This window comes from Mastomys coucha, unplaced genomic scaffold, assembly GCF_008632895.1.
Source record: "Mastomys coucha isolate ucsf_1 unplaced genomic scaffold, UCSF_Mcou_1 pScaffold22, whole genome shotgun sequence".
Lineage (NCBI taxonomy): Eukaryota > Metazoa > Chordata > Mammalia > Rodentia > Muridae > Mastomys > Mastomys coucha.
In genome coordinates this window covers 111403268-111416200 of record NW_022196905.1, presented here as the reverse complement: position 1 = coordinate 111416200, position 12933 = coordinate 111403268, and the positions used below count along the sequence as shown (strand labels likewise).

The 12933-nt window shown below is 49.1% G+C and overlaps 1 protein-coding gene across 1 annotated transcript in view; it reads right to left on the bottom strand.

Moving 5' to 3' along the window:
- Positions 1-12933, bottom strand: part of Tesc (tescalcin) — a 31836-nt gene that overhangs the window by 13681 nt on the left and 5222 nt on the right. The window contains exon 2 of the mRNA XM_031337641.1: positions 1616-1685. Within this exon, the coding sequence (XP_031193501.1) occupies positions 1616-1685 (70 nt within the window). The remainder of the gene's footprint in view (positions 1-1615; positions 1686-12933) is intronic.

Below are 12933 nucleotides of genomic sequence, written 5' to 3'. Positions count from 1 at the left end.
ACTCAGGATTCCTCCACCCTCCACAGTCACCAGCCTCTGTTCCTATCTCAGGTGGGGCTCAATAACCTGGGGACCAACTATATGCACCTGAGGCTTAATGCTCAGATCCAAACCCAATGAAACAGCCTGCTCTACACAGAAGGCCGGCTCCAAGGAAAGGGGTGGAGTGGGTGCTGCCCCAAAGCCACGCAGCCAATAGCTTGAGCTTCATGAAGTTTGTCTCTCAGGTTTTTCACCTGCACCTCAAGTCTGAAGAGATGGAATCTGACCCAAAGCTGGGTAAGACTAGGTCTGACTCCGGAGCCTACGCCCTCACAGTGCTAGGTAGGGCAAACAGTTTGTTACTGGCTATAGGCCATGGCGAGGGGCTCAGAACAAGGCACCTGCACCCAGAAGAACCAGGCAGCTTCCAGAGGTGCCCAGGCTATTCCTTTGGGCATAAAGGGTAGGACGGCTGCCCTGCACAGATCAATCCCGTCTTTGATAGTGTGTGTGGCAAACTGAGACTAGAGGCCACAGAACCGTGAGCCTGTGGGTACCTTCCGGGTGATGCTCTAGTTAACAATGTACCTTTGTGTGGGAGGCAAGTAAACATGTGTGCATGTGCACATAGTCCCCTCAAAGGGGAACAAAGCCTGTCTATAAAGAAGGGAGCTTTCCTGCAGCCCATGCAAGGTTTGCATCTGTTACAATGACGGCACCTTGACACCCCAAACGTATTTGAGGACAATGCTATCAGCTAGAAAGTTTGTGACAAAAGTCTTTCCACTTAGCAGGATCTGGTGGCTCCTACTTGTCATTCCAGCTGCTCAGCAGGTAGGGCAATGACAAGTGAGCCCAAGGCCAGTCTGGGCTATAGAGTGATTCCAAGGCTAGCCTGGGCTATAGAGTGAGTTAAAGGCTAGCCTGAGCTATAGAGTGAGTCCAAGACCAACCTGTGAGTCCAAGCCCAGCCTGGGCTATAGAGTGAGTATTAGGGCAGCCCAGGCAACTTAGTGTGGTACACCAAAGGGAAAAAAAGAGTTGAGGCTGTAGTCCGAGGTAAGGTGCCTGCCTAGCATATATGCAGCCATGTTTAACCCAAGTACAAAACCAAAAAACCAAAAAACCAAAAACAAACAAAAACAAAAAAAAAAACAAAAAACAAAACATGACGCCAGAGAAGAAAAATGTCTACTTCCCTAGCAGGAGGTTGACCCCTCCTTGTTGACAGCCTCATCTTGTCCAAGGCTGGAGTGACCCAGCACACAGCTCTATCAGTTGGCTCTCTCACACCCAGCATCACAGAGGATCCAGAAGGCGCTCAGCATGGGGGGTGGGGGGAGGGAACTTCAGGACAAGTCCAGATCACAAACGACATAAAGAGGTTGAGCAGGGCTGGGTGCTAGCTGTCTCTTCCCTGGCTTCCCCTGCAAGTGTCTATTCCTGTAGAACCAGATAGGGCCCCTTCCTCCCTCCACATCTTGTCTTGCAGAGACCCGGGAGAATTCAAACAACAGGTTTGCTTCAGAAACTGGGACAGGCTTTGGGGCCAGCCCAGAGCCACATGAACCCAGGGTAAGTGATAACAGACAGAAAGTAACTTGAAGCCCAAGGCTGGCTGCGGTAATCTTACCGAATGGTGGGCTGGTCCCCACTTAGCTGCTTGAACCTCCGGTGCAATTGCTCTATCTGGTCCGAGGAGACTAAGAAGGGAGAAGGGGGATGGGAGAAAGAAGAAAATGTGTGTGTGTGAGAGAGAGAGACACAGAGAGAGAGATCATTAACATTGAACTCGAAGTAGTCGAAGCCTGCAGTGTTCTTGTGACCCCCTCCTCACTTGGCCACCACCATCCTTTTTGTGACATTGTGACATCTCCCTTGACCACACTGAACCATGACTGAGGGACACGGAGAGCTTTGCTTTCTGCCTACAGGGACAGCTCCAGGACCACCATCTGCTACTCCCTTAGCAAGATGGCAGCCATCCTGAGTGAAAGCTCCTGGTGGTGTGGTGGGCGAGGGACCAGCCACTCCCCCAGGTTCTACCACCCATGAAAGAGAAACTTGGTTGGAGCTGCTTGTTTGCCCACCCCATCCACTCCATGCCCACCATCCTCTCCCACATATGCCAGTGGGGGCTTATCTTGTCTAGGAGAAGGCAGGGTGGGAAAAACAGAAAGTGAAGGGAGAAGGTAGGCCTGGAAGGAAGAGGGAGCCCCGTAGACACACAATGCCCCCCTCTGCAGAGAGAGTACTGATTGACCAGAGGTGGTCCATGTGGTCATCTCTGACTTTACCAGCCACTCAAAGGCTAAGACCACAGCACTATTGAGCCAGTCCCAAGCATGCCCTTTCCACATGGAATATCACCTATGTACCCTGGATGCTTGGTGCTCAGGGTCTTCAAGTCCCTCTAGGGACCATGTCCAGCTCAGGCCTGCCATACACACCTGCAATCACTTCACCCCCCACCCCATCCCTCCCTGCCCCTGTCTCTTATTCTAGAGCATCAGTTCTCAATGTCCCTAATACTGCGACCCTTTAATATAGTTCCTCATGTTGCAGTGACCTCCAACCATAAGATTATTTAGTTTCATTGCTACTCCATAACTGTAATGTTGCTGTTATAAATCATAATGTAAATATTTTTGTTTTCCAATGGTCTCGGGTGATATCTAGCAAAGGTTGGTTCAACCCACAGGCTGAGAACCGTCATTCTAGAAGCGGTGGATACCTGAGACCTAACGGTCCTCCCTGTATGGAGTCTCCCCTCCATCTTAGGCTCAAGCCTTGGTCTACTCAAGAATCCATCACACAGAGTTCTCAAGCATCCCCAGCAGCTGCTGCTCACCAGGGAAGACTACAGAAGCCTGCCAATCTGGGCTAGGCACCACTCCAGCATTAGCTCATCTATCCCACACAGCACAGGCAGGCAGGGATGCATCCCCACGCCGTACATGCAGTCACGAATGATGGGAAAGGCTAAGTAATATTCAGGACAATATCTACCTTTTCTAGAGAAAAATACAACCATGTACATCACTAGCAAGACAGCAAGTGAGCTGACCAGAGTCCTACAGTCACAGAAAGGATGGACCCAGTATGCTTGTGGCTGCGCTGTGATGTGTCATAAACTGTAAACCACCCATATGCCCAGCCACAGCCGAACAGACAAAGTACAAAAGGTTGATGCAGCCAACGGATGGCATTGTATTTGGTAATGAAACTGGGCACCATATGTAACACAGAACCAATGGAACCAGGCATGAAAGGGTGTGGGCTCACGATTCTACGAGGGCAAAATTCATTCTCTGGAAACCCTTGCCTTTGGTGTTAGGAATTAGGGCCATGGCTGCCCCAGGGGACAAAGTAATGTAATTGAGTGTGAGGGGCCTTGGGGGCAGAGAGTATTCTCTATCTTGATGTGGGCACGAGTGACTCAGGGATCTCCTTGGATAAAATGTGGAGGTTCATGTTTAAGGGTGACACACTTTTTTTTTTTGAGACAGGGTCTGATGTCTCCCAGGCTAGCCTTAAACTTACTGTGTAGCAAGAGATGAGGTCAGATTCCTGATCCCCCTGCCTCTACTTCCTGAGCATGGGGATTACAAAGTGTGTGCCACTATATCCACATTTATTAGGAGCGGGGCTAGAACCCAATGCTCTGTGTGCTTTGTGATCCCCACGATTCACTAAAAAACTTAATCCATCAACTTCAGAACTCCCCTGGGGAGGAGTGGATACTGAAAATAAAAATTCAACATGGATGGAGGATGAGCGTGTGCATCTCTATCCCTGTTGCGCCCCAGCATCCCTGGCAACCCTGCAACCCTTCTAACCCAAACACTTGAGAAGAACCAGAAATGCTTCTGACCTGGGACTGTTTTCAAAATGTCTTTCTGTACCAAGTCTTTCATTTGACGGTCTGTTGCTGTGCTGGGGGCCCTGAACTGTGTCCATACAATCCTCTGCAGAGAGACTCTCTTGTGTATTGTATGGAAGCTTCACCTGTCAATAAAAAGCTGATGGCCTATCAACTGAGGCAGGAAATAGAAAGTGGGAGTTCCTGTAGGGAGAAAGGAACTGTGGGATAGAGCCAGGCCTGGAACACATTTACCACAACTCTGAGGAGACAGACGTATGAAACCGAGGAGAGGTAACCAACCACGTGGCACTCAGAGAGCAGAATAAACAGGATAATTAAGTCCAAAGAAAGTCAGGGAACAAGCCCAAGCTTATGGCCTAGGCATTTATTCATAAATAAAAAGCCTTAGAGTCCTTATTTTGAGAAATTGGGCATGGGTTGAAAAGCCCATGGCTACAATCCCCCTCCCTCAGCTGCATTTTCAGCCATTTCTTCAGCACTCATACTGAAAAGTGCAGAACTGTACACCACAGGTACTACGCACTCAGGCTCACTGTTACACCACAGGTACTATGCACTCAGGCTCACTGCTACACCACAGGTACTACGAACTCAGGCTCATTGTTACACCACAAGGTACTACGCACTCAGGCTCATTGTGTCTTGAGTGACATCTGTACAAGAACAAACCCAAGGAATGAGGATGAGTATACAGAGCTGGCCACAGGAGCTTGCCTGGCCAGTAACAAAAGCCAGGAATAGCCATGCCATGGAGAAAGTACCAAGCCCCAGGAAAGCACCGTCATCCTGGGTCATCCTTGACTTAGAATACTATATAGCCTTGAAAACATACTTGAGTCAGAACCTTATGTGTCCCAGGCTGGCCTTGAACACTCCATGTAGACTATAAGCATGCACCACCACACCTGGCTTATGTGTCGCTATGGATTGTACCCAGGGCCTCCTGCATGCTAAGCAAACATGAACTGAGAGACATCTCCACCCCTTGGAAAACTATTTTGAAGTCTCAAGAGTTAATATTTGGGCTGGAGAGATGTCTCAGCAGTTAAGAGTACCGACTGTCTTTCTGAAGGTCCTGAGTTCAAATCCCAGCAACACGGTGGCACACAATCATCTATAACAAGATCTGACACCCTCTTCTGGCATGTCTGAAGACAGCTACAGTGTACTTACATATAATCAATAAATAAATCTTTAAAAAACAAAGAGTTAATAATCAATGTTCCTGGTGTGTCAAGGGGACGATCCAACTAGCCAAGATGATCATGTGTGTAAGCGCACAGGAAAAGGCGTGACAGGGCTCTTGCCACACTGGGGCTTGAGGCTTGTCTTCAGCTTCCCTGTGTGTCCCAGTGTCTCTCTGTATAGTGCGTAGGCATCAGCCATAATAGCATTTCCTGGCACATGGCACTTGGCATATGGGACAGCAGACGCTCACAAAAATATTAATAAGTCATCCTTGGCTTGGTGCCGTGGTCCAGGCACATGTGGTCTTATAAAGGACATGCTTCCTTTTCTTCTCTCTCTTTTTAAGACAGGCTTTCACGAAGCCCAGGCTGACCTCACTTATATAGCCAAAGATGACTAGAACCCCGATCTGTACCTGAGATCGTGGATTACGGGCATGAGCTGCCAAGCTCTGTTTATGCCGTACTGAGGATTAGACTCAGGGCCTCACGCATGCTAGGAAACTGCTCTACCATAGCCCTGGCTCTTCATCTGGTACTATTTGAGACAGGGTAGAAAAGTCACTTTTATTTGCCAGATATAATTGTTATCTCAGAGACTGACTGCTGAATAAGTTCACCCTTTCTAGTTTTCTGAACTCTAGCTGGCTGGTTAAATTCAGCTGTTCTGGCTCAAAACTCCTCTCCAAGCTGACTGATCCAACCTATCTATCCTTCCTTCCTGCCCCTCTCTCTGCTTCTCACTGAATTGCTCTGCTTGGCCTCAAACTAACTCTGGCAATCTGTTCTACTCTTCTGACTCCTTCTCACTCTCGGGTTCATTTGGTCTTCACCTACAACTTTTCTCAGTAAAACTGCCTCTTCTTCCCTCCACTCCAACCCTGCTCCCTCTCCCTCTCCCCTCCCCCTCATCCTCTCTCCTGCTGCGGCTCTTCAGGAGCCTCTCTTCCCTGTGCTGTTCTCCTGAGAGTTGAGCATATCCTACCTGACTCATTCTGTCAAATCTTTCTCTGATTCATCACTTTGTCTGCCCCTCAATTAGACATCACTTTCAAACAAGGCTGTTTCCTTTTACGAACTAACTTTACCTTCAATGTTTGGGATTAAAGGTGTGTGCTAAGGGTGTGTGTGTATTCTAGCCAGAGGGGTTAAAGGTATGTCTGTATTTTAGTCAAAGAGACTAAAGGTGTGTACTAAGGGCAAGTCTGTATTCCAACCAGATCTCACAGACCAAGGTGGTCTTTGGATGTGATCCCTTGCCAGAGCAGCCACACTGCTGAATTAAAATTCCTCTCTACAGGGTCTCACTATGTAATTCACTCTGTAGACCAGGCCAGCCTCCAACTCACAGAGATCTGCCTCCCTCTGCCTCCCGAGTGCTGGGATCAAAGGTGCTTCTATGCTTCTGATAAATGGTAAATTATGCTTCCTGTGAAAGGAAAAATTAAAGCTTTGGACCTGTGCTGACTAGGAAGAAAAGTTATGGGCCTAAGAATCCATCACAAGCTGGCCCACATAGGCCTGGGAATGAGCAAGCAGTCTGTTAGACATCCTGAGAACTAGCAGGTCAAGAAGACATAAACTACATGTCTGGGCAGATATAGTTTAAGGTCAGATGCTCTGTTGACTCAGATTAATACCAACCTTAGGAATTTTCCACTCTGTTCTGCATGTAATAGTTAATATTTGAACTAGCCAATCATGTATGGCCACACTGATCCCTTTGTTCACATAGACCGTTTCCCTATATAAACCCCTAACTTTCAAGCCTCGTGGTCGGCTCCACTATCTCCTGCGTGAGATAGGTGTGGTGCCGAACCAGAGTGCCCCGAAATTAAAAACCTCTTGTAATTACATCAAGACAGTCTCTCATGATTCCTTGGGTGCACGTCCTCCCGAGATTTGAGTGGGGGTCTCCCTCAGGGGTCTTTCACCTGGAGTTTCTAACATGTGACCCATATCCAGGTGAAATTAATTTTAGGATTATATTTTCTTTAGTTCACAATATCTAAAATACTACCAAGTCAAGATGTAACCCACATAACATAATGCCTTAGGAGGTCATGTGAATTCTGCACCTCACATTTCTCTGGAAAGAGTGATGGGGATGGGGTGGAGGGTATGTCTGATGGGGATCCCTGCAGCCTGAGACATGAAGCATGGGGTGAGGGTAGGGCAGCTGGGGGAGTTGGCAGGGGGAGTTTGGCTGGTTTCATCCATTAGGACATGTTTTAGAGTCTTCATCTTCTGGGAACAGGACTCTTGGCAAGATGGAGAATAGACTCAGGGAGGGCCAGGAACTGTGGGAGCCGACCAGTGCAGCCAACCCTGCATTCCTCAGGGGCTCCCTAAGCTTGCCTCAACACCTGAATAAGGATGCCTACACAATATGGCACAACAAAGGAGGACCTGGGGACTCTCAGGGTACCAGAGTTCTGTGGTTCTGTAGCCCATAGACTGGCCGGAATTCTGCCGACATGGGACTTGCCATGTATACAGAGATCAGCCCAGGCACAGGCATAGGCCAGCAGCAAGGAGAGGCAGCTTTGCGCCCTTCCTTAAGCAGGCACGGTTCTGCCGATCTGCTGCCTCCTCCTCTGAGAAAACAATAACACTTCCCACCTCCTGGGAAGTGGCTCCCATGGAGACATGCCATCTCAGTCACAAACACTATTCACAGCTCTCCAAGGTGGCAAAAGCCACATTGCCTGTGGATGACTGTATGAAAGGAGAAATACATTGGGCGAAGTCCTGTTCCCAATCAAGAGAGGCTGTGGGGAGCCTCACTGGCATACAGGGTGTTGACAACATTATAGCCAGCACCAAAGCCACCTGGTCCACAAGTCTATATGTCAAGCAAAGTACCAGGTGACTCCATAAGAATGGAACAGGACTCTTGCTGGGCAAGAACCAGGAGGAGGGGTAAAGACAGAGAATGGGTGGGTAGAGGCTTTAATTGGGAGTGATGGAATCTTCTGGAAATAGAGATGGTGGTTTAGAACACTAAATGCATTGAACCCAACCCAGTTGTTCCCTTCATAGTATTTAAAATGGTGAGTGTGTATGTGTGTTTATGTGTGTATTGTGTATGTGTACATGTGCATGTATATATTTATGTGTATGTATTTGTGTGTATTGTGTTTATGTGTGTTTATGTGTGCATGTGTTTGTAAGTGTGTGTATTACATGTGTATGTGTGTATGAGTGTGCACATGTGTGTATGTATGTTATGTGTGTATGTATGTGTGTATGTATGAGTGTATGTGTATGTACATGTATGTACATGTGTGTTTATATGTTCATGTGTGTATACTTGTATGTTTATGTGGGGGCATGTGCAAGGGATGAGGTCAACATCTGGAGTCTTCCTCTGTCACTCTCAAGCTTGGTTTTGGAGCCAGGGTCCCTCACTGCACCTGAGGTCACAGATTCAGCCTCCCAGAGGATTGGCCACGGAGCCCAAGGGCTCCTCCCGCCTCTGCATCCCAGTCCTGGGAATAGATAGATGTTACCACATTTGACATGAGTACCAGGGATGGAACTCGAGTTCTCATGCTCACTGGTGCACTGTACAGACTGGGCTACCTCCCTGGTCTTAAAGTGACAAATTTTATGTCTTAGTAGTTAAAATGGTAAGTGAGTGTGTATGTGTGTGTTTATGTGTGTATTGTGCATACAAGTGTATGCGTGTCACATGAACTTTGGCTCCAACTGAAAAAACAAATAATCAAAAATAAATAAATAAATTCAGTGTCTACTTAGCTGGATAGAAAAACAAGAGCCATTCACCTGGCTGTGACTGGCTCTCTGTGCCTAAGCAACTCCACTCTTTAGGGTTGTTCTGCTGGCTCTGAACTCCACAGGGAGGCCACCTGGGGATCCAGACACAGCAGTGACTAATTCGGGGCCAGGGAGGGAGGGAGGAATGGAGGCTGGGCTTCCGGAGCCTCCTTGCAGGGGATCCTGTGCCAGCTGCCCTCTCTTGTGAGCACCCCCTCCTTCCCCTGCTGCCTAGGCAGCCACAGCTCTGGTGTGTACTCATCCTACTGCCCATGGACTTTAAAATCTATGGAGGATGCACCTGGCCTTTTTGAAGTGTTTTTTTTTTTTTTCCAAGTCCAACCAGGAGCACAGACCCTCTAGACTTCAGGTTGGTGCAAAAGCCACTAACTTCCCAGGCAGAGTTGGTCCAGCCCAACATCATCTCTGATACATCATCTATTGTCACCAGGGGCACCAAGGGTCCTGCTGGGGACACTGTGGGCTGCTTCTGTACAGAGCACATCTTTGGGGGGGGCGGTAAACATGACGGGTGGATTGCCTTCTCCCTGCCACATCCCCCGCGCACTGAGTAGAGGAGGCAATGCAGGGAGCGCAGAGTGGGAGCAATGCACAGTGCCACAGTTGGGGTGCACCCGCCTTCCTCTGCTCTTTACATTCGCCTTATAGCAGGAATAGAGATTGTGACAGCCTGCCTCAGGCAGGAGCCGAGCCAGGGCTGGGCAGATGACAGCCCAGCTCTCCTAACAGTGCAGGCAGCACACCCATTTGGCTGCTCAGGAGACAGGATCAGAGAGGCAGTGTAGCTCCCCGTGGGTTACACAGCTCTGGACATCCCTGGTAGGGTTGGTTTTTCCTGCCGTGTGCTGGGGGTGGGGGTCACATTACATTTCTGTATTACAGTGGAGCCGTTCAGAAGGGTGGGGCAAGCTCCATCCAAGCAGACATTCAGAAAGTGGGCGTGATGCAACAGCATCCAGGAGACAGCTCAGCCCCGCCCTCAGAACTCTCTCAGTTTACTTATCTGAAGCTGAATCAAGCAGCAGGAACTTAACCTCACGTGCAACCGCAAGCGGAATGAAGTCAGAGAACCTGGCCCAGCTTCTGAGAGCTAGCACGGGCTCCACCTGGCACTCCAAACACGTGGCTGCTGGAGAAAGCCAGCATCCCCCTAAATAACCTGCTCAGAAGAAGAAAGGGCTTCCCCTGAGCAGGGCCTAGCTGCACACACCTATAATTCGAGGTGGAGGCAGGAGGATCTCCAGTTCAAGGACAGCTTGGGATGCCGGACAAGATCCTGTCCTGGGGAGGGAGGAAGATATACCCAAAGGCCAGAAGCAAGCTGAAGTTGCCCCATAGTGTTAGAATGGCCACAGCTCTGATGTCGATAATGGGGGCTTTAAACCCACTGAGAGACCCACCTGGCCTTGGGTTTGAGTAAGCTTAAGGGTCCCCCCAGAACACTGAAATGGAAAAGGGTAGCCATCCATGTCAACCCCAAACTGAGTGTATATAGATAGAGAGTGTTTGCAGACTGGTGAGAACCCTGAGATGCTTAACACAACAGGTGCAGAGCATCCTGGGAATCCCTTCTGTGGCTCAGGACACACAGGAGCCCTGCGAGGGGGAGGGAATTTGGGTGTAAAAATTACCCTTGCAGGGCTGGCAAGATGGCTCAGAGGGTAGAGGCTCTTGCCACCAAGGTTATGCTGTGGGGTATGCACCCACATAAGCACTGACATGCACACATAAACATAATTGGAAATACTGTTTATGTTGGAATGTTGCCAGCTGCAGAACTGTATTACCCTGTAATTAAGGCGATTTGAAAGCCTTGGACTGTACATGTTTCAGGTTTTACTTTGTTATAGGTGAGGTATCTTGGGGATGGGACCAAGTTAAGACACAAAAGTGATCTTATGAAATTGTTTGTTTGTTTCCAGACAGGGTCTTATGTATCCCTGGCTGACCTCAGACTACCTAAGTAGCAGAGGATGACCTTGAACTTCTGATTTTCCTGCCTCCACCTCTCAAGTCCTAGAATCACCACACTGGTCTTATTTGGTGCGGGGTTATTGGACCCAGGGGCTTAGTACATGCTAAACAGGCAAGCTATGGGCTGAGGCTGTGTGTATGTGTGTGTGTGTGTGTGTGTGTGTGTGTGTTTATTTTATATTTGGGTTTTCTAGACTGGGTTTCTCTGTGTAGCTCTGGCTGTCCCAGAGCTTACTCTGTAGACCAGGCTGGCTTCAAACTCACAGAGCTCCCCTACCTCCGGAGAACTGGGAATAAAGGCATGTGTCACCATTGCCGCCCAGCATATATATGATTTATTTATTTATTGTAAGTACACTGTAGCTGTCTTCAGACACCCCAGAAGAGGAAGTCAGATCTCATTACGGATGGTTGTGAGCCACCATGTGGTTGCTGGGATTTGAACTCAGGACCTTAGGAAGAGCAGTCAGTGCTCTTAATCGCTGAGCCATCTCTCCAGCTCCCCACCCCCACCCCAGCATAAATTTTTTAAGGTATCTACTTTGTTTTTGTGGTCTTAGGGATTGACCACTACCTTCCCCCCCTCAAGTCTCCCTGCATGTGTCTTGAGTGCATCTGTCACATGAGGTCAGGGAGGAATTTTCCACTTGGGGTGTCACACCAGTGCAGAAAGTTTGTATTTGGGAGCACTCTTGATTTGAGATAGGTGCTCAGCCAGGGGACCCTCTTCCAGCTGTGGCACTTGTGGCAAGATATTATCCACAGAGGGCTTTGAGGCTCAGCCAAGCTCCTCTGGAAGGGGCTCTGGGAAACTCAGCCTCATCAGCAATGACTCTGCCTCCTGCCTCCCCTTCTAGAAGACCTAAGGTCCTGCCATGGCCTCAAATACTTCCTGTCACCTCCCAAGTGGAAGGCCACTGCTGACAGCATGTCCGTCCGCAAAGGTCATGCCGCAGGGACAACAAAGGACCTTTTTATCTTCGTGCATAAGGTAGCGGCTGCCACCGGTGGAAATGCCCAGTCGATCTTCTGGCTTTATGAATTAATGATGAAGTTAGAGGAAGTGACAGGCTGTCTGGTACCCCTGCTCCTCCCTCTGGCCCTGGCCTGCCTTCTTCCTCCATCAATGGGTCCTTTAGAGATTCGCAGACTCCACATCCCTTAGCTTAAGGCAACAGGGACCAAAGTGCTTGGGGGGATATAGGAGCTCATCTGTGCGCATGGCACTGTCTGGACTGTCATCCAGCCGTCTGGTCTGTGTCATCCAGCCGGCTGTATGCCTGAGCTCTGATTAACCTCTCTGCTGCATCCGGGGGTGAGGGCACCAGCTCAAAACAAAATAGCATGCCCATACGGGGCATGGCAGCCAGGTGAGAGGGAGCACCAGGAAACTCATTGCTGCAAGTCCCTAGGCTGGCAGTTCCAGGGACCGCCACCTGCTCTCCCACAGACAACACAAGTTCCTCTTTGAAACAGATGTGAGCTACCCAGGAAGCCCCCAGGAGACAGAGAGGATGACTCCCACTCCGATCTAACTGTCCACCACCAAACGTGCAAGTTCTTGAACATGCCATATCACTCAGAACCCATGCTATCAGCCCTAAAGCCCGATGTAACTCAGTATACCAGCGTGTGGCTGGAACATGCAGGCCTCTCCTGGGCATGCCAGGGACCCCTGGAGCTGCAGGCTCTGTCCTTTATCTCTGGGGTCTCTGTCTCCCTCTCTTCCACTCCACCTCACCCCACCCCTGAATTTGAAACCTCACTAGTGAATCAGCTTTGGATTCTAGTTCAGCATCTATGTGACCATGGGCAGTTACTTTCTTTCTTTCTTTCTTTTTTTCTTTCTTTCTTTCTTTCTTTCTTTTTTCTTTTTTCTTTTTTTTGGTTTTTTGAGGCAGGGTTTCTCTGTATAGCCCTGGCTGTCCTGGAACTCACTCTGTAGGCCAGGCTGGCCTTGAATTCAGAAATCCACCTGCCTCTGCCTCTCAAGTGCTGGGATTAAAGGCATACACTACCACCGCCAAACTTGTCTGAAAACCTGCCACTAGGATCCCACCCTCGATGAGCTTTTAGAGAAAGACAGAGAGAGAGAGAGAGAGA